The sequence below is a fragment of the Musca autumnalis genome, unplaced genomic scaffold, assembly GCF_047663935.1.
Source record: "Musca autumnalis isolate F117 unplaced genomic scaffold, ASM4766393v1 scaffold_2, whole genome shotgun sequence".
Lineage (NCBI taxonomy): Eukaryota > Metazoa > Arthropoda > Insecta > Diptera > Muscidae > Musca > Musca autumnalis.
Window position 1 is genome coordinate 87,512,885 of NW_027411755.1, and position 16,747 is coordinate 87,529,631.

Below are 16,747 nucleotides of genomic sequence, written 5' to 3' on the forward strand. Positions count from 1 at the left end.
TACCGAAAAATGTGTACGTGTGAATTCGGACTATTCTACAAAAAAGTTGTGCGATAAATCTCTACTTGTGAATCTGTACGGGTATTCGATTACTACAGAATATCCAACAATCGATTACTTGCTATTTTTTCAACAGAATCGAAAAATAAACGTCCAGACACGTTGTTCTGTTGACATTTCTGTACAATGCGGTTTGTGGAAAGAAAATAAAAGAAAAATTGTAGTAATTTTTATTAAACATATAAAAATATTAATTGTTAATACTAAAGTCAACATGTCGACGTCATTATTTGAACAATTGCAACGATTAAAGGCTCCTCAATCTGGAGTAATTGCTGATCCCAAGAGACGTGCCTCTATTCTTTTTGATCCTAAAGAAGCAGCCAGTAAAGATAGACGAACTATCTATGACTTGGGCATCCATGGTCTACAGGAGTTAATTGTTATTAATCCAACTTTTCAACAATTTGAGCAGACACTGTTCGATGAAAATACATTACATATGGAAAGATCTGTCGAAGTAAAGGAAGTTAACGACCTGTTGAATCGAAATATCAAAAAGTTCTTACAACATTTGAGTCCATACTTTCTGCTTAGGCCATCCCTTTTATGTTTGGAATGGCTTGTGAGGCGTTTTCAGGTACACGAATATAATTGCGAAGAATTATTGGCCTTGGTACTGCCTTATCATGAGACAAATGCATTTGTAAAGGTCATACAAACATTTACCCTTAAAGAGTCGGATAAGGATTGGTATTGGCTTAAGCCCTTGCAGAAACCTGGCAAACCTTTGGCCAAGTCAGCCATATTAAATAGAGCAGCTACACATAAAGGATTTCTAAATTTCATATGCAAAACGACTACGGAAGCTATAAAAGAGTTGGGTACCCAGGCTCATTTGCTGCAAACTCAGATGAACTTTTATGGTTCGGTTGTAGTAGGTGCCTTGGAAACGGCCACCGCCATACAGGAATGGCATATCACAACGCTATTGCCGTCACTGATGAAAGGTTTAACAACGAACACTATCGATTTCGCCTCAGCTGCATATATTATAACAGCACGACTTGTGGCCCGAACCCTAGTCACTACTAAATTGTGTAATGCTCTCATAACAAAAGTTGCAAATGTATATTTTGAACGTTTAAGGCGCACAGCTGTTCTATTGCTTATATGGATTTTTGATAGCCAAAAAGCTGCAAACCCTAAATTCAGTGAAGATACATTACGTCATTTGGTACAACAGAAATGGTTCCTGACAATTCTATCGGAGTTGGCCAGTGAAAATGTTGATGTACAATCAATATGTTTACCAATAATAGCGGATTCTGTTCATGCCATAAACAAACAAAACTCCCAATGGCAAGTGTATCAAGAGTTTTTAGAAAATCTCATTCACGAAGTAGTGTTTCCAACAACTATTGCGCAGCAGGTTATAAGGTAAGTTTATTACACTTTCATAATTCGCTATGTAAAAGTTTTAATATATATATTACTTCTTGACAGCACATTTTTGGATAGCTATATTCCTTCAGTTTCAATATCGAATTCTTCATCTCCAAATAATTCTTCCCTTATGGATGGAGATGTTATTGAATTAGATTCTGACGATGAGGATGTCCCTATGGCCAATTTTAAATTTCAATCTTGGTATTGTAAATATTTGCATAAATTAGAACGACAATATCCTACTGCTTTTGATTTGGCTATCAAGGAATCTTTGTCGAGCAAAGAAAATGACAATTCTGACAACCGCAGCATTGCAATTAAAATGGCATTGGGTAAGTTTTGTTCATTAAATTTGTATCCATTATAAATTTGTGTTTAAACATGAGCATATGTATACTTATCAACTCAACTTGCTCCAAAAATGAGTAGAAAATATATATTGTGGACAGACAGAAGAAATGAAAGAATTTTAAAGAAGGTAATATTAAATATAGGTATTAAGAAGATGTAGTATTTTCCGTGTATCGGGTTCCAGTAATTTTTTCCCGTTGCAGCTATCTCAGACCCTTGGCAAGGAGAAGCAGATTTTTCGGCTTGGTTTGTTCATATGTTCACCTGTGATTCGGAGTCCTTTGGTCATAAGCATTGGATAGCGACATAAAAAGTACTCGATTTGATTCATATATTTCCCATTTGCAAAATTTGATTCTACACTGACTCGTGATTATTCATATTTGCCAGGTTGAGGTCATCTTCAGTGAAAGTTTGGAGAGGTGTAGTCAGATTTCCTTTGGTTCGCTGTGCCAAATCTGGATATCCTTATCCCGATAGCTTTGTTCCAAATGCCGCATGAATTGGCATTGGGGTGACTTAAATCCGTCACGCTCTAGTTCATCCGCTATTTCATTTCCTTCGATGTTACAATGACCGGGACATCCGGGACCCAACAGAAAGTTACAATTAATTTTAGGCCGCCAAGGCGTTCTTGTAATCCAAAACTACCTCAGACTTGATAGAGTAAGACATTCGACTGTCAAACGTCCAAAACGTCACCAACAGGGTTTAAAAGCCAGCATCTAAAAACATTAGCATTAGCTGTACACTTCAACTGCTACACAATATTGACATACACGGCTAAATAAGCAACCGAACGCATATTTATTTTTGTACATTTTTGCTTATTTCGTTTTTTTACGCATAATCTTTTTTGCGTTAGGCATAATCGACAACCACGCTACATATTTAGCAGTCGGCTGACCATTCGTAAGAACGAATTAGCATCCGAGGGTGGTTTTTTGATTAGAGTTGCCAACGCAGTAATAAAAAAGGTGCCATTTAATGTCAAAATGCCTCCATCATATGGTAGAACCTAAAGAATACTAATTATTATTGTTTAAAAATAAAAAAATATATATTGAACAGCTTCACCAAAAATTCACATGTCCTTTGAACCAAAAAGTGGAATTAATTATATCGTGATTTTTAATGCATTACACTGGTAACCCTGATCTCAAAAACAATTGTTTGCTGAAAACATGGCTAAGCCGTTAAAACTTTATTGCTTAGTCCCAATTTACATTAGGCGAGTTTACTTGCGGCAATTGTCAGTTTGTAGGTGAGAGAGGGTGCTGAGAGGCAAAGGGTTACCATATGCCTCACCTCTCTCTCCTACAAAATGACAATTGCCGCAAGTAAACTCGCCCAATGTAAATTGGGACTTATTCTCTTTTCTGATACAGTTTGGCAAGGAAATGTTTTCAAACTGAGAAAACGAACACTTTCCATGCATTAATTAGTAAAAAATGACAAATAGTTGTGATAAACATGTCGGGTTTTTTACAAAAATTAGTTGGTCGACTTATTTAAGACCAAATTGAATGGATAAATAAAAAATTAACCCACTTAGTTCAACAATAATAACCAAACGAATAATTAACACGTAATGCAAGGTGCCAAGAAAATGTTTTCAAAATGTAATTAAGGTTCCGAAATACCCCATGTTTTCGGTAAATGTTAAAAAATCATGACATTTTATGAGTTTTATTCTTAACAAGGATTAGTTGCTAGCAAGTATCAACAATATTAGGCATGGAATATCCCCACAAGGAGGGTTACTATATGGACCAAGGGGATACCAGATCATATTACATGTAAGCAATGTCCTATATGTCTCAAGCCGAGAATATCTAAAAACTAAGACGTTTTATGAGTATTTTGGTTTACCAAGATGCACTGCCATCAATTACAATGAATATTACCTACAACAGAACTCGATCAGGAGGGTTGCCAGATCGACTAAAAAAGTACCAGGTCTTACAGGGTGTTTTTGTAAAAATACTTGCCTGTCACACGAACCGTTCGTACTAAAACGTATACGTTCAAAATTTGGTTCTTGTAAAATTTTACGAACCATTCGTTTTTATCTGAAAGCTCTCATCTATTTCATAAAAGCTTTTATATTTCAGGGTTTCCATGATACTTATTTTGTGAATTTTGCATAGGCATCTGCACGTAAAATGTGTTACATGATGGCAACCCCGATAAACAGATGAAAAACAAAAAATAAGAAAAAAATTTAATCAAATTTTTCCAAAAATAATTTAATTTAATTTAATTTTTATTTGACAAACACAGTAACCTAGCCCATAGGGCCATGAGCGGTTCCAAAAACAGCTATACAGTAACTACTCTCAGATACTTATATCTAACAATATTTCTTAGCATATCATGAATAGAATTAAACATAAATAAAAGCAAAAGCATGTAAATTAAGAAATGAAAATATATAACAAAATAATCATTAATAGAATCAGCTATGCAACAATATATCATTACAAACTAAGACAACATTTATGAACGCTGTATTTGATTACGATTAAAATGAGCACATAATTTATTCTTGTAACATAATTGTGTGTGTAATTGTGATAATATGAACAAACCGATGTACATATACGCGCGTGTTTCTATGAAAATGAATAAAATTGCATTCCCTTCCAGTTTTCGGGTGTTTTGTGCCATTAATTACTCAAATTATTTAATTTTCATCAAAACGATGGGTCTATTCCATTCGTTTATTTTTGACGTATTCGTTCGTTTGAGTTTGTTACGAAAACTAAAAAAAAAATACGAAAATAAAAAGCTTTCATTTGTTTGTCACACGAATACAAACGTCAACCGCTATGAAAACCAAATTGTGTCTTCGTTCATGAAATCGACGAACGAATGGGCAAAAACTTTTTACAAAAACACGCTGTTAATAACAGTAAACTGGACCTCCTAGGCCCACAATTAGATCTTAAAAGTGGTTTATTTAACTGAAATTTAATTTAGGGATAAGGATATTCACTAAAACAAACCAAAATATAACCAAGAAGTACAAAAATCGTTTAGAAATACATATGGAAGATATTGCTAGATTATACTGAGCTTGCTATAAACATCCGATTTTATCTATTAACAGCCAGATTGGGGAATTCTAGTAAGTTTTTTTTGGCTTTGATGGTATACTATGGTAACATTATAGCATTATTTTCCCGTCACCTAGAAAATTATGCCACAGTATTACATAAGAGTAAACGAAATGTCTCCAGTAGGTCATATTAAGAACTTGCGAACATTTTTAGAAATCTGTACCCCACAAATTTTTTAAGGAATATTAGTCTCCAAATGTGCTATTTTCGAAATGTGCTATCATAAAATATTCTTATCTCTTAATTAATTCAGAGTTAAATAAACCACCTGTCGGTCCTGGTTGTGGGCCTAGGTGGCCCCGTTTACTTTTAATAAGACCTGGTACTTATTTAGTCGCTCTGGCAACCCTCCTGATCGAGTTCTGCTGTAGGTAATATTCATTGTAATTGATGGAAGCCCATCTTGGTAAACCAAAATACTCATAAAACGTCTTAGTTTTTAGATATTCTCTGCTTGAGACATATAGGACATTGCTTACATGCAATATGATCTGGTACCACCTTGGTCCATATGGTAACCCTCTTAGTGGGGATATTCCATGCCTAATATTGCTGATACTTGTTAGCAACTAATCCTTGTTAAAAATAAAATTCATAAAATTTAATGATTTTTAACATTTACCGAAAACATGGGGTATTTTGAAACCTTAATTACATTTGTCCCAATTTACATTGGGCGAGTTTACTTGCGGCAATTGTCATTTTGTAGGAGAGAGAGGTGAGGCATATGGTAACCCTTTGCCTCTCAGCACCCTCTCTCACCCACAAACTGACAATTGCCGCAAGTAAACTCGCCTAATGTAAATTGGGACTTTTGAAAACATTTTCTTGGCAACTTACATTACATGTTTATTGTTCTTTTGGTTATTATTGTTGAACTAAGTGGGTTAATTTTTTATTTATCAATTTAATTTGGTCTTAAATAAGTCGACCAACTATTTTTTGCAAAAACCCGACATTTTTATCACAACTATTTGTAATTTTTTATACCCTCCACCATAGGATGGGGGTATATTAAGTTTGTCACTACGTTTGTAACTACTCGAAATAATCATAGTAGACCCCACAAAGTATATATATTCTTGATCAGCGTGCAATTCTACATCGATATAGCCATGTCCGTCCGTCTGTCTGTCTGTCCGTCTGTCCGTCTGTGGAAATCACTCTAGCGTCCGAACGGATTGACGTAGGTTGATGAAACTTTGGGAAAATATATTATATGTACGTAGGACTTTTGGTATTGAAAGCGGGCTATGTAGGTCCACGCTTTCGTATAGCCCCCATACAAAATGACGCGTGACGCGTCGTCGTTTTAAGGAATTTTTAAGATATCTGTTCTATTTTACCACCGAATTGGTTGTAATTTGGTACTTTGTGTCTCCAGAGGCCAAAAAACAATCCTACCAAAGTTGGGTTATATAGGTCCACGTTTTGGTATAGCCCCCATATAAGGCCCCATATAAAGTACGCGTCATTTTAATATTCTTTGAATGTATTAGACCCATTTGACCACAGAATTGGTTGTAATTTGGTATTTTGTGTCTCCAGAGGCCAAAAAACATTCCTACCAAAGTTGGGTTATATAGGTCCAAGCTTTGGTATAGCCCCCATATAAGGCACCATATAAATTACGCGTCATTTTAATATATTTTGAATGTATCAGACCCATTTGACCATAGAATCGGTTGTAACTTTGTATTTGTGTTTCCAGAGGCTAAGAAACATTTCTACCATACAATATTTATATGGGTCCACGTGTTGATATAGCCCCCATAATACGATATCTCCCGATTTTCGATATTTTGAAGATTTTAGCCTCATTATCACACCGAGATGGCTGAAATTTGGTATTTAGTCTTCTTTAGGCTTATAAAACTTTCCCCCAGAAATTTTTAGGTATAGGTCCACGTCATCATATAGCCCCCATAGAACGGTACCTTCCGAATTTCGGTTTTTTGAAGGTTGTGGTCACATTAACCCACCGAAATGGCTGAAATTTGTGGTGGAGGGTATAAAAGGTTCGGCCCGGCCGAACTTAACGCTTTTCTTACTTGTTACTACCTAATGCATGAAAAGTGTTCGTTTTCTCAGCTTGAAAACATTTCCTAGGTAAACTATATGTGTTGATCATGTGTGCTCCAAAATATGAGTATGCGTGCCCGATGCTATTTTATTAAAGCGACAATATCAAATAGCATCAGCATCTCTAGCAATATTTTTGTGAAATTTGTTGCTACATGTTGCCGTTGTTCATTGTTGCTAAAAATATTTCGAAGAAATTTTAGCAGGCAAAGATGCACATATTCGGTGCTTTTGCTAATATGGCGTTAGCATTTTAAACCCTGGTCACCAAAGCTTTCTCATAAATATGTCACAAGAGAGAGAGAGATAGAAAGAGACGGGGAAGTAATGTTACTCGCACCAGAGATGGTCATCATCTTTTTCGATTGTCAAATACCCAATACGATGTTGTATACGCCGGATATGTATGTCATATACGTTACGGAGCATCTCTGCACTTGAGTAAATTAAAGGCCACTTGACTATCGACCTAGATTGTCACTGATCGCACTATGTCTTTTTTTTACTTCATATTGCTTATCAGATCTACAGCTTTTTTGATTGCATAGATTTAGATTGGAAGACACTACAATTTTCCTAAAACTTATTTAAGAGTCGTACGATTTGGGTGTTGCTATAGACGCTTGCTCTCGTTCCAGTTTCCATCTTAGAGTAATCAATATAAATAGACGACATAGTCTAGAGGGGTATCCTGACCACCCTGTGAGATATTGGCTCGAAATTCATTTGTTGTGATATATAATCACTGATTACCCCCGAGCTTAATGGTAGTGCCGTAAGATCGCAGCGTGAACGTATTCGGAATTGCGCCATAAATTTAGCACATAAGGGGTTGGCTGTGGAGTGTGCTTTGTGGCATCGGTGGTTAGGATTGATGCCGCTTTTTCGACTTTATAAAATTTACGTAGGATAAAAATCCAATAGAAGACCTGTGCTCCCAGTAGCCAGCTCTTGTCAAAGGTATTCTTGCCGAAATACTGAGCTATTAACTCTTGGCACGATTCTTTGAATTTCTTTTCTTTCCACGCTAATTGGAGGTCTTAGTGTGACTTCATCCAGCATTGGTAAGTTTAATGCTTCGATTTTTATTTTGTTCGTGAACAGAACCAGCTCAGTTTTTGATTGGTTCACCCCAATATAATTGTGCCCACCTCGATACTTTGACTAGAGCTCATTGCAAAGTTCCAATATAGTATGAGTGAACTTTCCGCTTATCATGATGACTACGTCACACAATGGTTCAGAAATCGATTTTCCTGATCAAAACCTAAAAGGGATTCTATAGCAAACATATTGAAACTAAGAAACCAAACAATTAGGTCAAAACATTGGAAGAAGGGGGTGTGGCGTGCTCCTAAATACGGAAAATTTTCTCCAGTTTGGAGAATATTTAATTTTTGCATATTTCTGGAGAAAGAAATAACTATTTCTCAGAAACTATAACAGATATTGTATTCATAAATTTTTTGTTGAGTAATTTAATAAATTTTCGTAGCGTTTACATGTAGTGAGGTATTTTATTTTTCCTCAGGTCTAAATTATAGTGAAATTCCAATTTTTTTAGTGAACTAGAACTTTTAGGGAAGGACATGGAACAACTTTTCGTTTAAAAAAAATATTCGTGAGAGAGTCCTCTTTCAAGCCATATGTATATACTTTTGTACCCGTCACCTTCCGTCCGTTTAACACTTTTTTATTTTTTGAAATTACATGGGTAAAGATGTTTTTTTTTACCGTTTTCCCATATGAATTATAGCTGTTTCACACAAATGGACATTTTTTGAAATTAATGAGATTTTATATGAACTTAATGAATTCCTGAGGAGTAGTATTTTATTTTTTTAACAAACTTTATATTTTTTGAAAAAAATGCTTAATTTTTTCAATATTATTTTTATAGTTTATTCATTGGGGTTTGATCTTTTTTAGCTAGTAACGAACTTGATCGTTTTTGATTCAGTCGAAGAGAAAAATATATTAATAATAAAAATAATTAAAATATCTCTATCGGTCCCGAAGTTACAGAGTTTTGACCAGGAAAAAACGATTCTAATAGTTTTAACTCGTAGTTGATCAAATTCCTTAACCCATATCGTACCGAGAAAAATTTTTTATTTATTTTTTTAAAAACAAAACACTTTTTAGGGTAATTAGAACCCACTGATGTCAAAAATCAACACAAAAAATTTTTCCGATTTTTCGTTTTCCCGGAAAGTGGTGTTCGAAATTTCGAACACTGGTACTTAAGCTATATGTTTAGAAGTAAAATAAAATTGATTTATTTGCCGTTTTATTGATTTATTTCACAATTTTTGTATGAAAATATGGTTGAAGATTGGTATTGAGACTTCTTTGGACCTACAAAACTTTTCCCCGAAATGTGTCAGCGCTGGTCCAAGTTTTGGACTACCCCCCATAGAACGGTACCGCCCGATTTTCGGGAGATCTCAAGGATTTAGCCGCATTATCCTACAGAAATGACTGTAAATTGATACATATTCAATCTTTTTTGAGGTTACTTAACTTTCCTCCAGAAATTTGTCAGCATAGGTCCACGTTTTATATAGCCTCCGTTGAATTGTACCTAACAATTTTAGGGTATTTCAGGCTTTAAGCCGCACTATCCTTTAGAAATGGCTGAAATTTATTATTTAGTCTTATATGGTGCTATAATAACTTTTCCCCGCAATTTGTCAGTAAATTTTCACGTTTTGATATACCCATCGATATGTAGGTTAAGTACCAGCGTTCGAAATTTCGAACAGTCAACTTTGCACATCTGTAAAGTCGCGCTTGCGCATGTAAATCAAGTTCTCTATATTTTGTGAAACGGCTACATATATTGGCAATAATTCCCCATGATTACTTTTTTAATTTCATTTTTTTTATAATTTTTTAAAATTAATTTAAAAAAGATCCAAAAATATAGGTTTTAAAAATCTACCCCTAACATCAAGGGGGATGTGGGGTTTTCAAGGGAACAATTTTTTTTATTTGCTGACAGATTATACTTTATACATATACCAAAACTTGTTTAAAATTTAAACTTTTTCATCCATAACTATTTTTTTTAAAAAATGTGATTTTACTGTTCGAAAAATCGAACACCAAGTACGAAATGGGTTAAGTATATCATTTATCACTTGAAGTTCAGCAGCAGTGATGCAGATGATGATGCGCTCATTTACTCAAAGAGTGACACATCTCAAAAAATACAAATTCGAGAACAACTCGTTTTAAATTGGTGATTGAAATTTGACTTGCCAACTTAAAAAGATTATTACACAAAAAATAAAATAATTACCTCGACCTTGCAAGCAGCTAGCCAGATATCAGCGTTAAATTTCTGTGCAATATCAAGCATGATTTGTGTTTTAGTGCTTCATAAACTCAAAAAACCTTATATTGTTCTACCATGCTAATGTACATATAAATTTATTGTAATAAAAAAAACCAATTCCTGTTAATTTCTATTATTTAATTTAAAACTTTGTCATGGTAGAACAATATAAGGTAACAGCAATACCCAGCTGATTGAACTGGGCTGTCAAATTCCGTACGACATTATGTATATTTCAATGTTCATGTATATAAGGGATATACATTTTTTAAGGAAAAAATATATAATTCAGAAAAAAACTATTCCCATAAAGACTTTTTTATATCGATGACATGTAACCTCCTATAAGTCCGAACGACGTGCCGCTCACTATAATACCGCTCACAGAGGCGGTACAACATTTGTTTATACGTGTTAAATTTGAAAAAATAAAGCCCTAATAAACATGTGCTCTTTTGATTTCAAAAAAAAAAAAAAAAAAAAAAAAAAAAAAAATATTGAAACAGCTTCTCCCTTTTCAATAAATTTTTAGCGACCCCGCACATTTTTGCAACAATTCTACTTTCTGCAAGAAATTCTGCATTTAGTGGAACGATACGGAAACATTCAAACTTAAAATGTAACGAATTTTCATTCAAGTTTTTCAAAACATTCAATCAAATGTGAAAAATATTAGTTTTTTAAATTCGAATAATTTATCGACTTATTTTGTTTACATTTTCCGGTGACACTAACATTACAAACAAAAACAAATTTCTATGTGGTTGTTGTTAAGTTGCATTTTTTTGTAGTATTTACGTTACCTTATTTGTTTTACTGTGCAACTTTGTTTATGTTTCTGAAATAAAAAATTACCTATTCATGTTTCCTTTCTTCCTTTCAGGATATCGTCTTCAATCTTTTGGTAATGCGGCTTACGATATTTACGAAAGTCTTTATCATCATAATGGAGAAATGCGACTTTTGGCCATTAAAAGTTTGGTGACAAATCTAAAAGATTACCAAAAGCGACCACAAAATTATCAACTTTTGAAGGAATGCCTTTGTGATCGAATCGTTGATGATAAATCTGAAATTGTTGCCGAATTATTAAAGCTTACAACGGAGGAAATATTGGAAGTAATGGGAGCCGAAAAGTTTGTAGAATCCTTAATAACAATCTTATATAAAATACAAATGGATTCAAAAGAATGGTCACAATTAAGCACCGTGGTTGTGAAACATTTAACAAATGAGGTGGTTATTCAGCAATACGACAACAATTTAATACTACTGGCTATTATGCCACTAATATTCCCCGTAGACAGTATGGCCACCTCAGCAGAGGTTATTGAAGAAATCTTAAAAAGTCCATTGGCTACAAAAATAGCTTTTTTGAAAAAGTTATGTCTACCAAAGGGAAATACGTTTAATGTTGCCGACTTCAAGCGCCAATTTTTGAATATTGTAAGCGCCAGCCAGGAGAAGCCTTCGGTAATTGCTCTATTCGAAAGTGTAGAATCACAAGGAGATAATTATCTCAAACATGCTGTACAAGTTTACCATTTTCTAATGCTAGTTACAGCTTGTTTGAAAGAAACCCATTCGGCTGAAAAAAGTTTACAAATCTTTAGGCAGATTGCCAAATACATCAATAAATTTCCCATAAAACATTTGGATTACTCTCAAGGCGAAAGAACTCTTAACCAATTGAATTATATACCAATGCAATTGTTTTGTGATTTCCTGTTGACGCTCACCCGACATACAAATTTAGATAATATTGCCAACTGTAGCTGGGAAGGATTGAAAAGCAGTGAACTGGAATATTTTCTAACAGTTTTTGAATTTTTGACCAACAAATCATTTAGCGACGATAGTAAACAACTTGAATGGTCTAAAACATTAAAGGAGTTATTTGATACCGTCTTTAAGAATCCCATGCAAAAATTGGCTTTCCTACTTGATTTCTATGTCTATGAAGAACAAACAACTATTTCTGAGTATCCGGTATTGCGAATAAGAGCCTTTAAACTTGTCCAAACTTTACTGAAAAACAACCATGATCTAAAATTAGAAGTTCCTCATATTTTCAAAATTACTATAGCTCTGTTAAGTCCTTCTCAAGTTCTGCGTTTAGAGACGTTAGCAACTTTAAAAGTCCTATTGAATGATGGCCCTGTACTGGGAGAAGAATTACAACTCTTTGTCAAAGCAGTGCTTGAACGTTCGGAAGAATTATCAATGGATTCACAGCAATATCCCTTGGTTCTATATGGACTATTGAAGGGAGGTGGAAATAAACAGAACATAGTAATGGGTTCTAAAATTTTGAAGCGCATTTTGTATATATTAGCCCAAAATGAATCATTAGAGCAGGCTGTGTTTGTTGAAAGGCTCCTCTGCACCCTTGTCCACATCAGCGAAGACGAGGAAATTATAAAAAGTGTTGTTCCTTTGGCCATAAGGGCATTACAACTCTACACATTGGATGAATCGGTACAACATTTAAAAGAACCCTATGCATCTATATTCCGTCTAGTGGCTGAACGTTTCAATACTAAAAAAATTGATAAAATTTTAATGGATAGTAAAACATGGACGCTAATTGAGAACATATTTGAAAGTAGCATGGTATTTGTCAGCAGCGAGGATAGTTTCAAATCAGTTACTTGTGTCTTCTTGGAGTGCTTAGATGAACTCACCTTTGAGAAAATTCCCTCCAAATATAAGGACCAGTTCTTGTTACTACTCATCACAACATTGGCCATTGCTGAGAACGATAGCATCTTCTTGGCTGCTAATAAACTTTTGAAGAAGTGCTCCTTGAATTGTGAACCATTACAGGAAGTCATTCACAATATGTATAAGTCTTGTTTGGATAGTAGTAAATCCTCAACACCACGTCGTGGAGCAAATAAACGGGAGAATATGCAATCGCCAGTGGTACAAGTCCTTGGTCTTGAATGGAAACAAGGTGTGGTGTTAATGGAACTTTTAGAAAATAAGAAAAAATTGGAGAATTCTACAGTCTTGATACCAGTGCTTTTTGAATTGCTTAATTGTTGCTTGGCAGTTGAGGAGCAAAGTACAGTGGAATATACAAAACAATTGGTATTGTCTGCTTTGTTAAATTGTTGCCAAAGGGCCATAGAACAGGATGTTAATTTGCAGACTGCGCTACCGAAGACCACTTTCCGGGTGGATCACATCGTCCAGTGTCTTCGCGCATCACAGAATCCACAAACTCACCACAACGCTTTGCTTTTGCTATCCCATTGTGCCGGTCTGTTTCCTCAACAGGTACTACATAATATAGTCGACATTTTTACATTTATGGGATCTTCTGTTGTGCGCCATGATGATGCTTTTAGTTTCCACATCATCAATGATATCATCATCTCTATTGTACCCATTTTGGTGAAGGAAAAAACTGCTGTAGTTCCAGTACTTAAAGTTTTCTCAGATATTATGCTTGATGTTCCAGAACACCGACGTCTGCCTTTGTATACCAAACTAATAAACACATTGGGTTCCGTCGAACATCTTTGGATGTTTTTGTGTGTAGTTTTTGAGGCACATGTTATTGACGACGAAAAACAAAGATTATTGCAAAAGAAATCAGCCAAGCCTTCAGTAGCTTCTGCTGACCAAATGTCTAAGAGGATTGAGATTGTCCTAGAACTGACTAACACGTTTGCACCTGATGAGGTTTTAGAAACCTGCATTCAGCTAATGAAATATACTCACGAGTTACCCATGCATAAGCAAGATAAAGCAGAAAGAAAATATCTTAACAACAGCGACAATCATGAAGCCAGTCTCTTCGATGTGAATGCTCGCTCGGCCAAACAGCTGAGACATTATAAATATGTAATAATGCAATTCCTTTCGGCTATAACATCGTCAAACGATTTTCTTAAGAAAATCGCCATGTTAACGGATGAAGAAATTTTGGAAATGAAATCGTACTATCAAAAGTTTATTATACGCATACTATCCTATGTGCCCCAAGTCACATCGGCTATTGAAAAGGCCGAAGAGGCTTCACTCCAAAAATTCTGGAAAGTTATACTACATCATTTGCATGATGTTTTGGACAATACAATATCTTTACTATCGGCTGAAATGTTGTTGGTTGTCGTCAATGGATTATTGCATCATCCATTATTGTCCATACGAAAAAAGGTTATCGAACTCTTGATAAGTAAACTACAACAAAGGGATGGTTTCTTTGATTATGTGGATTCCAAACATTTTGACAACTTACTAAAACCACTATCGGAATTAATAAATGGAATTTTAGAACGAGATGAGACTCTAGATGCAGCTCAGCAAAATGAGTTGGTATTTTTACAGCAGACAGCTCTAATAGCCATTAAATTGCTATCGAAATCCTTCGCCCTAAAACATATACCTGAATTCAAGGAGATTTTAACAACGCTAACGAAAATTTCACGACAGCGTACAGCCATTTCAAAAATAGTTTTGGCCACTGTGGTTTTAACAATGATTGAAATATCTTCTAATTTAAAGGCCCACTCCATAGCTCATTTACCGAAATTTATGCCCCAACTAATTGAAATATTACAAGATCAAGCGGAATTGGTGCGACAACAGCCACCTGATAATATTTGTGTGGCAATTGTAACTGGTAAGTGTGTTTTAATTAATAAAAGTAGTTCTTACTTATTTTAGAAATATAGAAATTTTTAATAGAGTCAAGATACGAAATTACCACCGACCCAAAATTTGTTTCATGGAAAGGAAAGCCTCCAAAAAAGTATCGAAAATTGAACAAGACTTTTTATAGAGGGTTAAGACAAAAAGTGAAATTATATTTACAATTGATTGAAAGAAGTTTTCGATGATGATCTGAAGTGCCAATGCTTTAAACTAGGGGTGAGCATGGAAAATTGTGAAAACGTACTCTTAGTTTTTTGTGAACCATAAACAATTAAAAGTTTATGCAATTTTTTATTTATATTTTTTAATAATTTGCATTGTGGACGACTTTAGACAACATTAATGATTAAAAAATGTTGAAATAAGTAATGAAACATCAAGAAAAATTAAATATTAATTCTCCCTTAAATTTGCCTCTCTCTCGATTTTGCTCAGCTCTGCTTTAACCGTCTTCAAATCGGGAGACAGAGTTGGCAATTTTTAGACAATATTTTCTACTTATGGAGCAATACCATACTTTTTGGATATTCATCGTGACCCCCATAAACTATATATAACCCAGAATAAACATATCAAATAATTGGTAACCTGAAATAATTGGAAAAATGATCAAAATCACCAAAATGTTCGATGCCAAAGATCATATTCAGTCATGGGTGATGACTTCTTTTTAGGTGAATCATGATAAGAGCATGACTCCCAAAAGATGGTATTCATTTTCTGATCCTAGGCATGTCATTTATACCAATCATTTGTCATGGCATTTTCACCTAGCCTTTGATACAGATTAAAGTCGAGGCCGTGATATCATGCCTCCCATTAATAATAATAATATAATTGTTGTTCCACAAACATCCCAGATGGGACAAGGGAGACTTCTCATATATCGTCTGTACAACTGATTTGGAAGTTCATCAAATTATGTATTTTCACTCATTCTTTTTATAAGAGCGTGATTCCGGAAAGAGGCACTCCGTTAGCACAGCCTTTTAACTGACCGTTTGGCACTCCATTTTAACACGTTCGCGGACGTGAATGCTATAGCATTCATTATCATGGTTAGATGACGTGAATGCTATAGCATTCACATGCAAAGCCAATTTTTATTAATTGTATACAATCGTAATTTTTGGTGATTCATACACATGGTACGACCAATTTCATTAATATCCATAATATAATAAATAAAAAATCAAACAAACAAAAAAGAAACACTGCTCTGCATTTTAACTAACCATTTGGGGTAGAATAGGATAGAATACAAAGCACGTGTTTTGATACAGGTATTCTGCAAAATATCCCAGAACAAATAAATGCATTTATTACACTGTGCAGCAGCATTTTTGGGGGGTGGAAAATTTCTTTTGGAGATGAAAGCCCTTGATGGGTATACTAAGAACCCAAAAGGAAATTTTCGGCATAGGTCAAGTTTCTGAGATATCGCGCGATGAAGTTTTTGATTTTTTCCCTATAATACTTGGTAAAATGGCTCCATATCTTTGTTTAGCGTTGTTGTAGCTTCATTTTGAGGTGGCATGTCTTTAGTCAAATCGATTGGCGAATCTTTTTGTAGAACATTTCATTCTTCTAACTCAATGCCTTTCATATCCTTTTCGTCCTTTATTTCTTGAACCGTAGTGAAAGTACCACAAGATGAGATTTTTCAGCATCCAAATATTCTACAAAAATGTTGCTCAGAAGATTTTAGGTACGGTTCTCTTTGACAGCTAATCGATTT

The 16,747-nt window shown here is 34.6% G+C and overlaps 1 protein-coding gene across 1 annotated transcript in view; it reads left to right on the forward strand.

Moving 5' to 3' along the window:
* The window catches only part of l(2)k09022 (HEAT repeat containing 1 homolog l(2)k09022), a 20,641-nt gene continuing 3,894 nt past the window's right edge, over positions 1-16,747 (forward strand). Inside the window, exons 1-3 of the mRNA XM_073968158.1 lie at positions 1-1,440; positions 1,507-1,781; positions 11,228-14,977. Coding sequence (XP_073824259.1) covers positions 275-1,440; positions 1,507-1,781; positions 11,228-14,977 — 5,191 coding nt within the window. The 5' untranslated portion in view covers positions 1-274. The remainder of the gene's footprint in view (positions 1,441-1,506; positions 1,782-11,227; positions 14,978-16,747) is intronic.